The 18,975-nt window shown below is 35.1% G+C and overlaps 1 protein-coding gene across 1 annotated transcript in view; it reads left to right on the top strand.

Moving 5' to 3' along the window:
- The window catches only part of LOC134850803 (actin-related protein 2/3 complex subunit 4-like), a 104,124-nt gene extending 88,979 nt beyond the window's left edge, over positions 1–15,145 (top strand). Inside the window, exons 2-6 of the mRNA XM_063866624.1 lie at positions 10,742–10,795; positions 11,190–11,332; positions 11,772–11,883; positions 14,353–14,448; positions 14,637–15,145. Of these exons, the coding sequence (XP_063722694.1) occupies positions 10,790–10,795; positions 11,190–11,332; positions 11,772–11,883; positions 14,353–14,448; positions 14,637–14,813 (534 nt within the window). The 5' untranslated portion in view covers positions 10,742–10,789 and the 3' untranslated portion in view covers positions 14,814–15,145. The remainder of the gene's footprint in view (positions 1–10,741; positions 10,796–11,189; positions 11,333–11,771; positions 11,884–14,352; positions 14,449–14,636) is intronic.
- The last annotated feature ends 3,830 nt before the right edge of the window (positions 15,146–18,975 follow it).

Here is an 18,975-nt window from a genome sequence, read left to right as displayed (position 1 = left end):
AATTGATTAAACTCAAACGCCTTGAAAAGCCAATCAAATTTGAATCCGAGAAAGACCTCGCTGAATATGAAAAATCAATATTTGAAGGAAGAACGTTTAGTAAAATACAGAAATACTTAAAATGTGTACGAAAAACACCCTCAATTCCCCCAACAGTAAATTTTGATAAGACAGTAGCGTCAATAAATGTTGAAAAGGCTGAAGTTTTTAATCAATACTTCGCGTCGGTCTTCAGTAAATCTAATATGCAGCCTGGATATGACACAAATAACATACTAAACACAGCTAACTACACTGAAGAACAAATAAGCGACATATTGTTTGAACTTATTCCTGACAAATCAACCGGACCCGATAAAATTGGAAACACACTCTTAAAAAAGTGTCACAAAACCCTGTGTAAATCACTAAAACTGATCTTTCGAACATGTCTAAAGAAGCAATGTTACCCCAGCTACTGGAAAATATGCCAAATAACACCAATAGTCAATGAGGGCAACAAAGCGGATGTAACTTGCTACCGTCCCATCAGCCTCCTATGTTGTTGCTCAAAAGTCTTGGAAAAACTCCTTTTTGATAAAATTTATTGTTTCTTTCATTCAAAATTCCACACTAGTCAATACGCTTCAGAAAAACACGATCGACGACACTGCAACTAATATACTTTCTCGACAAAATATACGAATGCAATGATCTAGAATCTGTCAATGAGTTAAGTGTTCTTTATCTCGACTTTGCTAAAGCGTTTGACACAGTACCGCATAGTGTTCTAATTAGCAAAATAAGGTCTCTTGGAATTGGTGGAAACATCTTAGGACTTCTAAAATCATACTTAAGCCAACGCAAGCAATACGTGCAAATAAGCGGCGCAAAACCAACCCTAAGAAATGTAACCAGCGGTGTTCCCCAAGGATCAATTCTGGGTCCCCTCCTCTTTCTGCTATTTATTAATGATCTTCCAGAGTGTATGTCCGATATGGACAGTTTCGGGTATGCTGATGATTTCAAAGTAATCGTAACAAATCAAGTAGCGATGAACAAGGCGACCGATAACATCCAAGCCTGGCTTAATACAAATATGATGCTACCAAACACAAAAAAGTCGCATACTCTTAACATCAAAGGAAACCTTGAAGCACACTTATGCAATGCCAAACTCACCCCCGTACAGTCGCAACGTGACCTAGGGCTCATAGTGCAGCAAAACTTAATTTGGAATGAAAATTGCAAACGCAGATCGAACAAAGCAATGGGCGCCTTACTCCAAATAAAGCGAAATCTAACATCAAATTGTAACTGGAGAATCAAATTGAATGCATACACTGGATACGTTGTCCCAATTGCTGTATATGCTTCTCAGACCTGGTTGCCAAATAAAGGAAATTTAACAGAATTCGAAAAAGTTCAACATCATGCAACAAAATGGATAATAGGTTCTGACTTAAGCTATCGAAATCGGTTAATTAAAGCGATAAGCTTCTGGTTAAAAGACTCTTCTTCTCCGTTAACAACTCACTTCTGAAGTACGAGCAATCACGTTTTCTTTTTCTACGAAGACAACTAATCAACGCGAGCAATTGTTTTTTTCTTCTTTGTCACGCAACCACTGCTTCAAAAGAATCTACTCCAATAATCAAGAAACTTCTCCATCCATACTTCACAACAACAAACATTATACTTATAAACTTTCGAAATCCCGGATGGGTAAAACCAGTTCAAAACAAGTATTAATTTTAACCTGTTATTTTATTGATAAACTATCTTTGTAAAATACTTAGAACTAATCAATCAATGACAAATGATGATCGTAAAACAAAACATGGTGGAGTACCTATTGCAATCAAAAACGACATTCTTCACGAACATATCTCATTACAAAATGAACATTCCGATTGTAAAACCATCAAAATTAAAACTAAACAAGACAGCGCAATTTTTCTTTGTTGCATATACAATGCTCCGTACCCAAGTGTCTACCAGTGGGAAATTAAGGATTTGAAAACCTTATTAGAAATAATTCAGCTTAAGGCAAAGGAGTGTCAATGTAATTAACATTGATTAACTATGTCATCAAATCTTGATTACGAATAACAAATAATTGATGCACTTGTAGAAAGAAACTTAGTAATCAATCGACTGATCAATTAGACGTCGTCCTAGCCAATAATCCAGATTCCATGGTCAACTGCGAATATGATAATCGTTTACAAAATGATCTTATGCAAAAGTTTTCCCGACCATAAACCAATTGTTACAACCATCGACCTCGAAAAGGAGGAAACGCAATTTGCAGTAACTGATATAAAATACGCTTTTAACAAGGCTGACTGGGACGAACTTAATAAAAGTATCCTCCAGGAACCCTTTCAACCGTATTGCTATAGTAATGTAGATGAATTGTTAAAGCAATGGTACGAATGGTTGTGGAAGAAAATAAAGAAACTAATACCAAGAATTACCAAACATAGATCCCAGCTACCCCCCTGGATTTCCAATGTTACATCAAATCTTATGAATAAGCTGAAAACAAGGAAAAAACGAAAAAGTGTAACTCTTAGCAAATTGATTAAACTCAAACGCCTTGAAAAGCCAATCAAATTTGAATCCGAGAAAGACCTCGCTGAATATGAAAAATCAGTATTTGAAGGAAGAACGTTTAGTAAAATACAGAAATACTTGAAATGTGTACGAAAAACACCCTCAATTCCCCCAACAGTAAATTTTGATAAGACAATAGCGTCAATAAATGTTGAAAAGGCTGAAGTTTTTAATCAAAACTTCGCGTCGGTCTTCAGTAAATCTAATATGCAGCCTGGATATGAACCAAATAACATACTAAACACAGCTAACTACACTGAAGAACAAATAAGCGACATATTGTTTGAACTTATTCCTGACAAATCAACCGGACCCGATAAAATTGGAAACACACTCTTAAAAAAGTGTCACAAAACCCTGTGTAAATCACTAAAACTGATCTTTCGAACATGTCTAAAGAAGCAATGTTACCCCAGCTACTGGAAAATATGCCAAATAACACCAATAGTCAATGAGGGCAACAAAGCGGATGTAACTTGCTACCGTCCCATCAGCCTCCTATGTTGTTGCTCAAAAGTCTTGGAAAAACTCCTTTTTGATAAAATTTATTGTTTCTTTCATTCAAAATTCCACACTAGTCAATACGCTTCAGAAAAACACGATCGACGACACTGCAACTAATATACTTTCTCGACAAAATATACGAATGCAATGATCTAGAATCTGTCAATGAGTTAAGTGTTCTTTATCTCGACTTTGCTAAAGCGTTTGACACAGTACCGCATAGTGTTCTAATTAGCAAAATAAGGTCTCTTGGAATTGGTGGAAACATCTTAGGACTTCTAAAATCATACTTAAGCCAACGCAAGCAATACGTGCAAATAAGCGGCGCAAAACCAACCCTAAGAAATGTAACCAGCGGTGTTCCCCAAGGATCAATTCTGGGTCCCCTCCTCTTTCTGCTATTTATTAATGATCTTCCAGAGTGTATGTCCGATATGGACAGTTTCGGGTATGCTGATGATTTCAAAGTAATCGTAACAAATCAAGTAGCGATGAACAAGGCGACCGATAACATCCAAGCCTGGCTTAATACAAATATGATGCTACCAAACACAAAAAAGTCGCATACTCTTAACATCAAAGGAAACCTTGAAGCACACTTATGCAATGCCAAACTCACCCCCGTACAGTCGCAACGTGACCTAGGGCTCATAGTGCAGCAAAACTTAATTTGGAATGAAAATTGCAAACGCAGATCGAACAAAGCAATGGGCGCCTTACTCCAAATAAAGCGAAATCTAACATCAAATTGTAACTGGAGAATCAAATTGAATGCATACACTGGATACGTTGTCCCAATTGCTGTATATGCTTCTCAGACCTGGTTGCCAAATAAAGGAAATTTAACAGAATTCGAAAAAGTTCAACATCATGCAACAAAATGGATAATAGGTTCTGACTTAAGCTATCGAAATCGGTTAATTAAATTGCATATCCTACCGTTAAGCCTGTATGTTGAAATGCATGATCTCTTAATGCTTTTATCTATTAAAACAGGTGAGTTTGATGTTTAAAGTTCAATTGAAAGTGAGACAATATGCAATAATACTCGACAGAGCAATCGAGGTGAATTCAAGTAATCGAAACCGCGACTAAATAAAACCAATGAAAAGTTCTTTCGAAGGACGAAACTACTCTACAACTACGTTCTTCGTGTTTATGAAAGTTTCGGGAAATTTCTAAATAAAGCTACTATTCAGAACATTTACTGGAACTTTTTCACTAAACAATACACCGAAGAAAATAAATGTACTTGGAGAGTAATATGCAGATGTGGCAACTGCAATCCTCTCAGCAAAATAAAACTGAACTGAAGATGAACTGAAAAATGGGTGAAAACCCTTGAGACTCTCTAAATTCTGTATTATTATTATTAATATTATTATTATGATTATTATTATTATAACTAACACTTACAATAATTTGTAAGGCTGAAACTTTTTAATTTCAGCCAGAACAGAATAAGTTTAACTTAGCAAACAGTTGCTCTTCTCCAGAATTGTTCCTGATATCTAACCTCGCAAGTACCAGTGTACACTAGATCTATTGAGACATGGAGTTAAAAGAGTAAGATTAAGATCGGTATTAGACAAGGAAGTTGCACGAATATATCCGGCCGGAATAGGATAGCGTGACGAACAGATGGTGCACCTTATCTGAAATTACTCTATGAGTGAGCCACCCGGACAGAAACTCATTTGCACGTTTTAAGCCAAGATCGGAAAAGAAGTTCTCCAAAACCTTTGGTTTAAATTATCGACAAAAATTTTGACTATATTGTATTCTTGCATTTGAAATTTTGTTATAAGTTTGGAAAAGCATTGAAGATTTAGTTCGATGGTATACGTGACATGAGTTGAAATGAATGAAAAAAACTCAATGAGCTCGTTGAGGACTTTGATAGGGCTGTCGCAAATTAGGTAACACTGCCAGAAGGAATAGTCGAAATTTCCGGGCAAGTGGTATTATGACGTGTACTTCGTATGACGATCTAAATATTCTGATACTAAACCGCCATTTTTGTCAAGATAGTCACATAAAATTAAATTGGACAAATTAGCGAGAGACACTGGTCACGAGAGGAAAAGTGATACACAGCAGTCGGAAGCGAACACTTCAATAGCAACCTGCGTCTTTTCATGTCAATCTAAACTGTTGAAATTAGCGAAAGCGATTGAAAGAGTATGGGTGAGACAGAGGTTAGTCGCTTGGTTTTCGGGAAAAGATCAAATTTTGAAATTACGTATTTTGTCCCACATTAGTTTGAACAGCTCAAATACAAACTGAGCTCTATTTGTCTTCGATCGAGACACGCTAAACTTGGTTCACCTCTTTTTTTTCAACATTTTTTTTTCGAATTAAGCTTGTTTATGAAACACGTACTGAATTCAATCAAACACGATTTGAGTCTGTTTGTCTTCGATCGAGACACGCTAATTTTGGTTCACCTCGTTTTTTTCAACATTTTTTTTAGAATGATGCTTTTTTATGATTGTGTCGCATCACAAGTGGTGTGAAGCTCCGCTTCTTAGCCTGTGTGTATCAATGTCACATATATTACGACCGAACTTAGAAAAGCTTGACTTAAATTTCTCTGTCAGATTTATTTACCTTGTCTTATTATCGCCCAAAAGGTACGTTCAGGTGGGACCTGATTCATGAAATTGTTAGTCTCATTATTCCTGACTTTGCGATAAGCTACCGGTTACAAGACTTTTTTTCTTCCGCTAACAACTCAGTTGACAAGATTTTGCTGATGTTTCGTTTTGACTAATACTTAATTCAAAAGTAATCAACCACTCAGCGTGGCTGACCTAAAGGTAACACTCCCTCTTGAGACGACAAAAGCTTGTGGTTCGAATCCGACTGGAACCTTTTTTAACTAGCAAATTCTGAATATCGTCATTCTGTATATTTTTGACGACCTCTTTCATGTAGTATGGATTATTTTTGATGGTTTAGCTTTCTTGTAAGTCCTGGAAATTCATCTCTGCAGCTGCATTCATGGAAGTAATGGGTTTTATTTTTGAAACTTTTCAACGAGTAGTGTGCAGAATGCATCAAACGTGGAGTTTCCCAATGGATTCAGTGCGACCTCCTTCCCCAGATTGCTAAAGCTAAGTTGCTTTTGTTCAGATGTAACTCCTGTTTCCAAAAGAAAAATTTACCGGTTTCTCCTGTGAGTGCAAAAAGAAGTTATCAAGGAAGCTTTTTCTGAGCTACCTATTACTCCTGATAAATTAGTCGAAGGTACAATTGGAACTACTGATCTAGCAATATCAAATCAACTGAAACGATCTTCGGTAAACACTGATTGTTAACTTGAGATCCGTGTACAGGGAATCCCTGAATCCTCTGGCTTCTTTCAATTGAAGAAATTGGAATTCGATAAAAGGCATGTTTCTGATGTTCTTTAAACTCTGGTTGATTGGGATCACCGTAGTGTTTCGTCTATCAGGCGCCTTTGGGCTTTTAAAATCTCCAACAATCGCCCAAGTTTCATTCTCCTCGTTCAATTCTCAACTGAATGGTCAGCTCCTCGTAAATGTCTCACGAAAGCATCTCTTTTAAAAAACCACCCTATTCCTATATTCATCTCTAGACCGCTCTCTGATGATGAGCTTGCTTTAGAAAACGCTGGGAAATGATTAAAAATGGTGTTCCAAAAACCGAGCTTAAAAATTGAAACCTCAAAATTCTGCACAACAATACCGAAAATGAGACAAATTTGTGACTCAGTTCCACTACTATTACTGGTTGGAAATCAAGAAGCCTTATCAGTATTGATAAACGTTAGGCATGCTTAAAACTTTTACATATTCTTTCCCCAGATATCCTCTGTGTCTGTGAAACCTGGCTGGAGACTAACATTCCCAACATTTTGCCAGAGTCTTGTTACAAAACGGTTTCTCAAACTGTCCGCTTATCGGGGCAACACGGCGGTGTTGCTATTTTTGTGAAAGATATTTTTCCGGTCACAACATGGGACTATACACTACCCGAGTTTGATTTTGCATGTGGTCTAGTTTTATGCTCTGAACCCTCTGTTCTTATAATTTCTGTTTATATCCCCCCGCTTTCTTCTGCTTTTCACATAGACAACGAAATTCTCTTAAATTGTACCACTCTTTACATCAACATTTTTCTTTCAACGTTCCCACATGGTGTTACAGCCATTATTGGCGATTGTAATTTACCAAGTATTTGCTGGCGTCCGTATTCCAGTCCTGACACTGTTTCCCAAGTCATAATTGACCATTTTGTTAATTTAAACTGCCAGCAGCTTATTTCTGAGCCTACTCATACTAATGGAAATAATCTTGATCTTATTTTTACAAACAAACCTGAACTGTGTTTACTCTGTGTTGACAGAGTTTTTTTTTATTTTGACCGTTCTGTCTGTCAGTTATCACGTTTCTTCAAATGATAGTTATCCCACAAAATCTGCTTTTGATACTCCTATTTATTCGTAAGGATCTTTTAACTGATCCAATTTCTTTAACACTTTGTTTTGTTTTAATTACTTGTTTCAAATTTATTACTTTTTATCGCCGTCTAACTTTTATATTGCGTGGTATGACACACTGCTAATTCTTTATCAAATTCAATTATCCTTAAACGCAGCAAACGTTCATTAAAGCCTTTCTGTTTCGCAAGCAACTCTGTTCATCTCAGTATTTAAATTTCTACTGAGAAGTGTAGACTGGCTAACTTTAGTTTTATTTGTTCTACGAAACTGTCATCTCTTCAACATGAACTGGAAAATTCAATTGAACTGGGCAAAATGTTTATTTTGTCCTCTATTTTCATTGAATACTAGCGTTTGTTTCAAGCTACTTAATCAACTTTCTGGCTCCATTTCTATTCCATCCATTATTCATTATGATTCCTAAAGAGCTGAGAACGATGAAGGAAAAGCTTGTCTGCTTAATACTTTTTTTCCTATTGATTTTAAGCCTGAAAGCTTGGTTTATTACAAACAACACGGTATATCCCACTTTCCGACAACATAGTACTATCACACCTTCCGAAATTTTTTTCTCTGAAAAGGATATTATTTATCTGTTACATAATAAACCCTATACTTCAGCAGTGGCAGCTGATGGGATTCCACCATTTGTGCTGAGTCGAAACGCCAAAATTCTTTCCCTTATTATGTACTTTCTTTTCTCTCAAATTTTTTTTTGCTGTTATTGAACCAATATTTGAAAAGAGGCATATGTTATTCGAATACATAAATAGAAATCAGGCGTTTATAACTTTCGTGGTATCAGTATCCTCCCACGTTTGTCTTTGTCTCGAAAAACTAGTTAATAATTTTATGTATTCCAAAGTTCGGCATAAGTTGTCTTATAGCCAACACGGTTTTATGAAAAGGCGCATCACCTTCACGCAACTTTCAAATTACATTGATAAACTTTATAGTTGCAATGAGGACAATGAAGACTTTTGCTGTCTTTTTGGATATGCAAAAAGCGTTTGAATCTGTGTCCCATAATGTTTTGCTCAACAAACTTACAGTTTTTGGTTTTGATGACTCAGTTATTCGTCTCATTTTCTCCTGTTGGTCGATTCGCTTTCAGAGGGTGCCTGTAAACCGTTCTGTACTTTGAAACGCGCGTATCAAGCGGCGTTCCTCATTGGAGCATCCTCGCCCCACCCCCCTACAATTCCTAGTTTTAATCAACGATCTACTTGATGTTGTAAAGCATTCTATTCTATATCTGTTCGCTGATGACCTGAAACTTCTATATAGTGGCTCATGCTTGATTTGTTTACAGTCTGACATACACGGAACGGAATCTTCTTGTGATGTGAACTCAACGGCCTCGGTTTTCATCGTGATAAGTATAAACTAATCTCAAATGTTTCCTCCCCCCGTGAGGCATCAATCTAAATGAGGCATCAAAAGATTGTGTTGAGCAAATCAAAGTTTTGGGCGTTCTTATTTCTACAAGCTTTTATTGGAACCATCATATTGGCTCTCAACCTGGTAAAGCGTCCACGCTGTTTCATTTATTTCCCCTTATCAAAAGGAAATATCAGATGTCTATCTCTTGTGTACGATCCATTTTGTTATATAATTCTTGTATTTGTTACCCCAGTTTTACATTCTTATGTTAACTAGAAAATCTGCAAAAGAAGGCTGCTCGCTTGATAGCAGGATGCCATGATTATAAACAAGCTCTGGTTCAACTGGAGTTATTGTCAATATGCTATCATCTCATTTTTGTCTGATTGTATCCTGTTCTGCAAATTATTGCAAAATTACTATGGTTTTAATGTTTTCCATTATGTATCTTTTGTCTGGAAACAGATCAAAACAAAAAATTATGTTTTCTGCTCTCGTTTCTCGGAAATTTTCCACATGTGACAGTTATTTCATGAGAACAGTGAAAAGCCTAAACTATGTTTCAGCCAACTCAAATTTGGACGTTTATGGCCCCATGAAGAATATAAAATCGACTCTTTTGAAGTTTTTGTTCGATGATGATCAAGTGTTGTTAATTCTAATTTCAAGGGGGACTTGAAAGATTTATAAAAAAAAGTTTTCATAAAGTTTTTTCGTCAGCTCAGTTGGTGTATGCTCAAAAGCTTGTTGGCTTAGATGCCACATCACAGATTTTTCCTATGCTGTACACAATTTACATAGTAGTTTCAAGTGAAATTGTTATCCATTGTTGTTTAAAGTGGGACTTAAAGCATATTTTTTCGGCTCAACTTGTGTCTGCTCAAAGATTGTCGGCTTCGTTTCTTTCTGTAAATTTTGTTCCTTTGTTGCTGATTTAAAAATCAAGCATAATGCATGTTTTCCTGGAATGAATATCTATCGAGTGTGAAATATTTCGCATTCCATCTATAGTTTTTCACATCTTCAGTTCTTTTTAGTTCATTGTTGTTAATTCTACTCGTACAGGTTGTTTAATTGTGTTTTTAGCTTTTACTGAGAAAATTTTGGCGATTTATGTATGATTGTAACCTTTCGTTCGGTAGCGATGGTTATTGTTTTGCAACTTCGAATGATCTGGTTTTGGTCTTACTCTTGTTTCACATTTTTACGCTTGCGATTAGCAAGCGTTTATGTAATTTTGACCCAGAATTTATTTCGCTAGAGGCAGTGTTCCGCATAAAATCTGATCTCAGTTTTTTCTGGGGGTTGGAGAAAAGAACTTTAAAAAATTATAATTAAAAAATACGATAACTTCATTTCTGTCTCCAACCTCTAGAAAAAACTGTGATCAAACTTTACTGGAGCACTGCGTCTAGCGAAATAAATTCTCGGCCAATGGGTTAATAATTTTTCTATTGCAAGTGTTGCAAAGCTTTGCCTTGCCTATGTATTGAAAGCCAGTATTTGCTGTTTGTTTTTCTGATGTATAAAAGAGCTGATTCGCGCGTGTATATAAATGTCTTTTGTTTACTGAACGTCACTAAATTTCCTATTTTGTCTTTCACTGATTGGGCTGGACGAATGTGATATTCAATATAGCAGGAATCAAAATTTGGACCAAATGGAAAATCTGTATTCCATATCGAAGTACGAATGCCAAAAAGTGCTTTTAGGGCGTTCGTATGAAACATATTTTTACTTTATCTGATATTTATTTGAATGATCTCAAATTGTTTCTGCTTTTTTCAGATACCTGTAATAATTGAAAAGATATTTGTATAACTGCATCTGCTTCATATGTCGGTAAGAAAATCATTTTAAATGCTGCGTCTTTCAAATTAGGATGCGATGGTCAGTTTTATTCGCAGTTAATATAAATTAAGTTTACTTTCAGCGATCAAAGGTTGGTTGTCCGAATATTTGTTATTGGTCATAAATGTGACCATTAATGAAAGATTGTGTTCATTCCACCATGATGGTTGGGCAAGTTCTGACTCAAAACCGATGCATTGAAAACATGGTTCTCATGTTTATGCTTGATTGGATTAGCAGGCTCTTTCCTATTATACACAACACTAAATTCTAGGCCTACAAAATATTTCAATTCTAGATTTCCAAGATACTGCTAAATGTGAGAAAGAGACGACTGCCATTTGGTTAATAAGATTGCAATGAATATGTTTTTGATTGGTTACAGGTAGGAGGAGCAGGCGGTCAGCCTCAGGGGCTCAGTGGCTATTACAAGGAGAGGGTGCGGCAGACACTAGATGCAACTCTGAACCTACAGAGTTTCGACTCGCAACTCGTAGAAAGACACAACAAGCCAGAAGTAGAGTTAAAGTAAACCTACCACTTTTGATGGTCAACAAGATTTCTGGGCTATTTTAAATTGTTTTTGAAATCTGAGAAGAATCATCAGAACAAAATTAGACAAAATGGTTTTGTAGCACTTAAATTATCTGTGTCATACTCAGAGGCACTTAACAAAGTTGTAATAAGGCTTATCATCAAATGGCGTATTAGATCCCCTGCCATGGCAACGATGAAGTGTTCACGAGCTCTTACTTGACCGCCAATTTCAGGTCTGGCACAGCCTGGCCGATATCGGCGGCAATAGCGGTACCACGTGAAAGTTCTAGACCCAAATAACGGCCTCGAGTCGCCAAAATACTTGGTTTTTCAAAGCTAAATAATCCTCGAATGCGAGGAAATTTAATGACTATCGTAGCACAGCCTTTGATAGATCCTCTGCAATTCGCAGATACCCACTAATGTTTAGGTCATCTAAAGAACTGCTTTTGAATCCGATCGTGATTCCGAAAAGCGAGAACGAGCAAGTGTTGATTGAGGCTTCTATCAACTCCGTCAGACTAAGCATCAAAATTAAACAGGTCAGTGAATAGAACGATTTTCGACGTGTACTCGCAAATATATTTCAGTTAACGTTTTCCTTAGTTAAGTGTCAGTGAACAAAAGGGATATTTTACTGATTTAAGCAATTTCCTAATGTTTGAAGTCTTAAGTGACAATGAATGAAAATAATTCAAAAAGGTTTCTGTTTGCATTTTGAATATTTTGTTCTAATGACAATATATTCGTGCTTTTTAATGGCGCATTTTTAAATATCATCCAGATTTTTCTATAGCTTTATGAGTAGCTGATCCAGATCTTTTTTACAATTACCCTTTTAAGACAAGAGTTAGATTGTTATATAGATTAAGTTAATATAATTTTCGACCGACCAGAAAGCAGCAAATAAAAATTAAGAGTTCTCGGTAGAACTTTAGCGCTACTTATTGATTTTTTTTAGAGGAGTGAAAATTTTTGTGATCTTCCTGTGATCTTTCTTACCAAATTGATTTTCACTGGTTTTGTTGAATAGTTTCTTTTTTAAGAGTTAATGAACGTAGTGAGTACTTTTATATGTCTCGGTGATTTTTTTTGTTTTTTTTTGCAAGCTCCTCAATCGAACAACAGAAATGTAAAGGACACGAAAAACGTGACCAACTTCTAATTTCGAAAGTGGAATTTTAGTATCAGTTTTCCCTGTGGAATTTTAAATTTACTCATTGATCAAGTTTTCTCAAATTGAGTTAATTTCATCAAAAAAAGCACCAGTAAAAAAATTGTTCTTGAAGTTTAAAGAGTTTTAGGGGCATATATTTTTTTCTTTTAAAATTCGAAACTTAGACTTGATCTTGTAAGTCACTTTTTTCTATTTTCTTGTGTTCATTGCTCCTATCATACTGTCAGTTGACTGTTTTTTTTTTCCGGAAAAGTCTTAAATTTTATTCGCGCCTAAAAATTTTTCGCGGCTTGACTTCTGATTTCTTTTTAAATTTAGTTCATTTCTTTTATTCAAAAGAAGGCAAACTTCACTATCCAACTACCAAAAACGTTCACAGGTCACTAGTACGTGGATGGCTTCTAGTTTCAAAAATGGAAGTTAATTTTACCAGGAGAGTAGAAAAAGTATTTAATGATCCAGTGTTCTGTAAACTTAAGAAAAAAGTACGAATCATAACGAATTGTTGAAATTCAAAGATCTCTCACGTCATATATTTTTTCTTTGAAAGTTTTAAAAATAAACATTTTCGAGTAACTTCTTCGGTTTTCTTGTTCTACACTTTTTTCGTTATGGCAAATTTTTTCCTAACTTATTGGAAAAATTTAAGTTTTTCTCAGAAAATTCTACTGATTTTCAAAAAAGGGTATCAATTGAAAAACTACCTATTCCTTTGTGTGCCTGCATACTCCCGTAGATTCTCTTTTTACTTGATCCCGCTGTCTACAGCCTTCGAAAAAGTCTATGGGAGGAATATTTGACCCATATTTCTAATTTTTTTCCTTCCTGATTCTTTTCCTTCGAAAACTACCCCTTCCAAATCTTACTTTTTCGTTTCATTGAATGGAACAATTTTTTAAAGCTCCTTGCATTAGCGGTTACGACGAAATGTTTTTCAAACTAAGTTTTAGCCCTCGGAATAGTCAAATTTTTGATTTTGATCGTTTTGTGAATCTTTTGGACTTTTCTCGAAAACAACCTATCAAACCTAACATTGTAGGTTCAATGGAGATAACGGGTAGTAAAAGCTCCCCTGCATTAGCGGCCACTCACAAAGTTTTTCACACAAAAAGTTATCGTCCTCGGAAAAGTCAAATCTTTGATTTTTGACTGTTTTAACTTACCGAATATTCGAAAACTGCCCTGCATTATCTGAGGTTTTGTGTTCAATTCAAAGGACGGGTTACAGTAAGCTACTTCGCGTATACAACTGCCCCCAAATTTTTCTAAAACGAAAAGTTATATCCCTCGGAAAAGTCAAAATTTTGATTTTTTCGACCGTTTTTTTTTTTTAAACTTATGACTTTCTCGAGAAATACCCTCCCAAATCTGAGATTTGGGGTCAATCGAAATCACAGGTTGCGTGAATCTCTTCTGCAGAAACGGCTACGCCCTATATTTGCACTCAAAATTCTCGGAAATGTCAAAATGTTTTTTGGACTTTTCTCGCTTACTATCCTGCCAACTCTGATATCATAGGTTTACCGAGAAATTTTTTGGAACCGAGAATTTTTATCCACTTGAGAAAATTGGTTATCTCAAATCTTTTATTCTCTCTTATTTTAGTAGAGAAACAACTAGGGTTTTGGGCAAAGTCCAACTTTTGACTTCACATTGTTCGTGCCGGATCAGTGTACCAAATTCATTCAATACTAAATTTGTACCTCCAGCTTTAAATTGGCACTTGGTTTTTTTAACATTATTTTTTTTCGATTTATGTTTTTTTTTATGTTTGTTGTATGGCAAGTGGTGTGAAGCTTAGATTTGCCTCAGTGTATAATTTTGAGCCGTTTAGTCTGACGATGTGGAAAAGATTCTGACCAAGAAATTCACGCGATTCCTGTGCCAGAGAGCCGAGCAGTTTAAAATTCTGCGACGGAAGCCACTAGAGGTAAATCAATGTTTTTTTCTTATTTTTGTTTAATTTTTTTTAATAAAAAGCGACTGAATTACTCAAGCAAATTTCGTGTTTCAAGAAACCTAGATTTTTCATGTCAACGTTTGAAGTTATTTTATGATTGAAAAGAATTGAAAAACGTCAAAAATTGTGTGTAATTCAACTGACACTATGCCGTGTAGGGCTACGATATCAGTTTTCTGATCACGAATGTGAACACGGAGCAGATGTACAAACACAAACTGATAGACTTTATCATCAGCTTCCTGGATGAGATTGACAAAGAGATCAACGAGATGAAGTTGGCAGTCAACGCGAGAGCCAGATCCACCGCAGAGACATTCATCAAGAGCTTCTAATCAGGCGCTAACATTAACTAAAGCAAAACAACTGACATCCACAATCAAATGAAGTCTCTTGAACTGGCCTTTCTCTTTTTATAACTTAGTGGTAAACTGACTGATTACATTAAATAGTGAAAAAATGCATTACAGAAAAGCTTATTGCGATCCATAAGTTTCAATTATTGCTGCTAAAAGTTTCGATTCATAAAAGATTATGTTGTCAGTGCTGTACACAAGTTTTCCAGCCATTAGCGATAAAAATGAATGTTTTTCGCTCAATTTATATTAATCTGTAAGTATTGTCTGTAAATGATCATCTATTTTTTCAAATTAAATTTTCAACAGGATATTTAGTTTCAAAATGGCTGTGACAGTAATTCCAAGTTTTTTGCTAGGTCAGGTCCGTTTGCCACGCCTGACTTCTATTTCAGATAGATCGACTGTGAGCTAAACAACAAAGCGTCTTGAACTCTAGCTGATATTTTAGCTGGTCCAGTTTAAACTACTGTCGTATTTATGGAAAAGATATAATTGAGTCTAGCTGTTTTTTTTGCAAAAAAAAGAGTATTTGTTTCCGTTTTTTAAAAAAAAAAAATTCTCTTTATAAGTGATAAAATCAGGTATTAAGTAAATATGTGGGATTTGGTTTTATTGTTTGTTTTGAGAGGCATTAGAAAACTTAGTTTTTCGAAAATTTTACTTTTTCTGAAAAACCAAAAACCACAGATTTTCAAAAAAAAATGATACAAATGGAAAGACTGCCCATCCTCTGTCTGCCTACTTTATCCCCTAGTCTCTTTCTACAACTTTCGAAAAATTCTGGGCGGAATTTTTGACCTATATTCTCAAAAACTACTCACCCAAATCTGAGATTTTGGGTTCAAGGGATATACCCAGTTAAATTAAAAGAAATTATGGCCTTCAAACAAGACAAAGTTTGCAACTTCGATAGTTTTTGAAAACTTTTTGACTTTTCCCGAAAAGTACACTGCCAATGTTTAGGGTAAGTCAGTCGAGAAACACGGTTTTCGGAACCTTCTCTGAATAATCGGGCAGGACCTAGCTTTTATTTTGATAAAATATGGCTTTTGGAAAGTTTCTCAATTTTTGAAGTATTACGAAACTCCGAGTTATAGGTTTCAATCGAAGGAACCGGTTGCGAGAACTTTTTCCGTAGAAGCAGCGGCTACCCCTTTTTTGTATAAAAATTACTGTCCTTGGAAAAAACTCGAATTTCTCAAAATTTTTACGCTTACTTATTTTAGTGGAGAACAAAGTAATCTTTGAGAACTGATTAGTTTTGTTTGAAGTCCATTTTTGAAATGTTGACATAACCCATTCCATCCCTCGTCAGTACAAAAAATTTTAGAAATTATCGAACAGGTAAATCCAGTTTGAGCTGAGCACCTAGTTAGGTCAATTTTTGAGTTCGAGGCTATAAATAGCCAGATGATCGCGCGAAATTGAGTTGGAATTCAGTCACTGCAAGGATTTTTTGTAAGCAAGCTTTTGTAAACAAGCCTTAACTTCGAAGCATTTGCCAATTACTCAATGCTATCTAATTCGTATGTAAATAAAAGTAAATGCACATATTCAGGTCATAGAGTTTTATTTAGATGTTTTCTACGGGAAAATTCATTCAAAAATGAAATCACTCAAATTTGATTATTTCAAAGGTTTGATTTTTCGTACTTATAAACAACAGTAAAACTCTTTTGCTAGAAAGGCGATGAACTGCGCTTTCGAATCAAAAAAGAGCAAAAGACAAAAAGTTACTTGTAGTTTTGAAAGTGGACAATTACGCTGGCAATTAGCAATCGATGTCAAACCGGAATATAGACTTTTTCGCGTTAGCAATTAATTTAACAGAATCAGTTTACCTTTAATTCACATGAAATCAATAGTCAGTCGTTATTTTGCGCATGTGGCAAAAAGTTAGCGCACCTGCCTTCAAAGAGAAAGGTCAATGGTTGGAAACTGGCCAGGACCTGCTTTTTTGTAAGACGAAAATGTCCGCAAGTCAAAAATTTTCGTCGGACTTCTGTTTGTCTGCTTGTTTTGTCGGTTTAGTTATTTTGAGCCTTTTTTACTCAATTTAAAAGATATTTCAGCGTTTTCCGGTTTTGCGCAACTAATTGAGTTCTCAAAGTTTTGCTTATTTTTTTTTGCCGATTTTTGATTTTTCATGCTGTACATTATAAATTTTTGGAAGTTGTTTCTTTATAAATTCAAGGAGTATTCTATGCATTTACTGCAGTGGTGATACCCATGCTTGAGAAGAGAAATCTCAGAAGTTCGATTCCAATCGGGACCTGTTTTTCTGTTGACGCTGAAAATTTTTGTATATTCCACCAGACTTTCGTAGTAAGTTTTGTCGATTTAGATCCCGAAGAAAGGTTCAGTTTCTTTTTAGCATGTTGAAAGTTTTATAAAAGTCACTTATGGTACAAGTAATTTTGTTCCAGGATTTGTTGTGCAGTTTTTATAACTTTTTTTTACAAACAAAAAAAATTTGAAAGTTTTTTTCTTACTTTTTGATTCGTCTTTTCATCTACTGGTAATCATAGTCATTCATTTTGTGTCGCAAGTGGTGTGAAGCTCAGCTTCTCCTCTGTGTGATTTATAGATTTATTAGCAGAGCAAACAATTATCCTATTGATCCAATGTTTTCTTATTGGCTTAGTCTTACAAATAAGAAGTCTGAAAAAGACTCCTCAACTTCAAAGAGCTGTTTTGTGATGCAATTTTTTCTTCCGCGCAAAAAATTTGCTCTTAAGAGGTGTTACATAATTTAAAAAAATATTGTTTTTTTGTGAGTAAGTTGTGCAGCGAGGAGGCATGAAAGACGCTTTTGGGAGGAAAAGGCTAATTTTGCAGCTATACTCTGGGGAAACTACAAGATGGACTCACATCGCCAACTCTCTCCAGCTTTTAAATATATATTATAATGCTTTTAACTTTACCAACGCCGATTTGTGGAAATTTCTCTTAGGTTTTACTTGATCAGCTTTAAAGGTTTCGGCTCATATAATAACGGCGTTGTGCCCTCATATTGCGCCGTATAATCTAATTAATTTTAAAAGTGTAGGTTTGTGTTTTGAGCGAGGGGACCTAATTTCAGGTTTTTTGTTGAAAACATTTTTTTGGCCCAATTTTTGTCTGCTCAAGTATTGTCGGCTTTGTGACCGCTTCGTAGTTGACATGTTTTTGCTTAAAAAAGAACTTTATTGATTACAAATTACGACAAACATAAAATTTTCGTGTTTTTTTGTCATTTTTTCGACCGAGGCTTGTGATTGGTTTTATGCCCACTAATTTTTCGTTTTATGTGTATTGCATTGCAAGTGGTTCGAAACTCTGCTTCACCACTGTTAAAATTAAGTTAAAATTACCAGCTCAATGTTTTTTGCATTACGCATGTACTGTTTCCTTTGATCAAATGTCATTAAAAAATAGCTGTACTTAAAGGAGAATCTCTCATGCGCAAAAAGTGTTTCACACAATCAGAATTAGTTACTCATAAGTTTGAAGGAAAAATGAGTTGCAAGCAGTCAGTTTTTGACAGTTTAGAGGATATTGAGTGAATGAGCCTTTTCTCGCACTCGATCCTTCGCGGATAAAAATTGTCCTCGTTTTTAAAAGGCTTTTTTACGAGCTTCCTGCTGCTCTAAGTTAGTTTTTGGTTTTTTCAAAACAAACTTAGAAATGGCTCTAGGGTTCTACTTCAATTAATTGACTAAAAATATTTTGCAAACATTTTTTGAAAAATTCTTATTGTGTCATATGCAGTATAATTTACATAAAATTCTCTGCTTTGTTTTTGTTTTGTTATTTTTTGTAAGTCTACTGTAAAGTGTGAGTAATACGATATACGTTTCTTTATAATTATTTATGAAAAATGATCATTAAAATTTTGCCATTTTGGGTAATTTTTTAAACTTTTTTTGAAAACATTTTTTTTTAAAAGGATATGAATGTTTTGTAGGTGCGTAAAAGTATGTAAAAAAATTGCGACGGCTTAAGGTTGCTGTGCTAAAACTTCGTTGATTTCGAATTTTGATGAATCAATTCTTTTTATATTCCAGAAGCCATATTTTGATTATTCGTTTTCAGACTCCAGTTTTTGCAAATTTCAGATAACTTTTCTTCTTTTCTACCATGCACTCTTTTAGTTATC

Source organism: Symsagittifera roscoffensis, chromosome 1 (assembly GCF_963678635.1).
Source record: "Symsagittifera roscoffensis chromosome 1, txSymRosc1.1, whole genome shotgun sequence".
Classification (NCBI taxonomy): domain Eukaryota; kingdom Metazoa; phylum Xenacoelomorpha; order Acoela; family Convolutidae; genus Symsagittifera; species Symsagittifera roscoffensis.
Note: the sequence above shows the minus strand (reverse complement) of the source record. Positions and strands in the feature narration are given on the sequence as shown.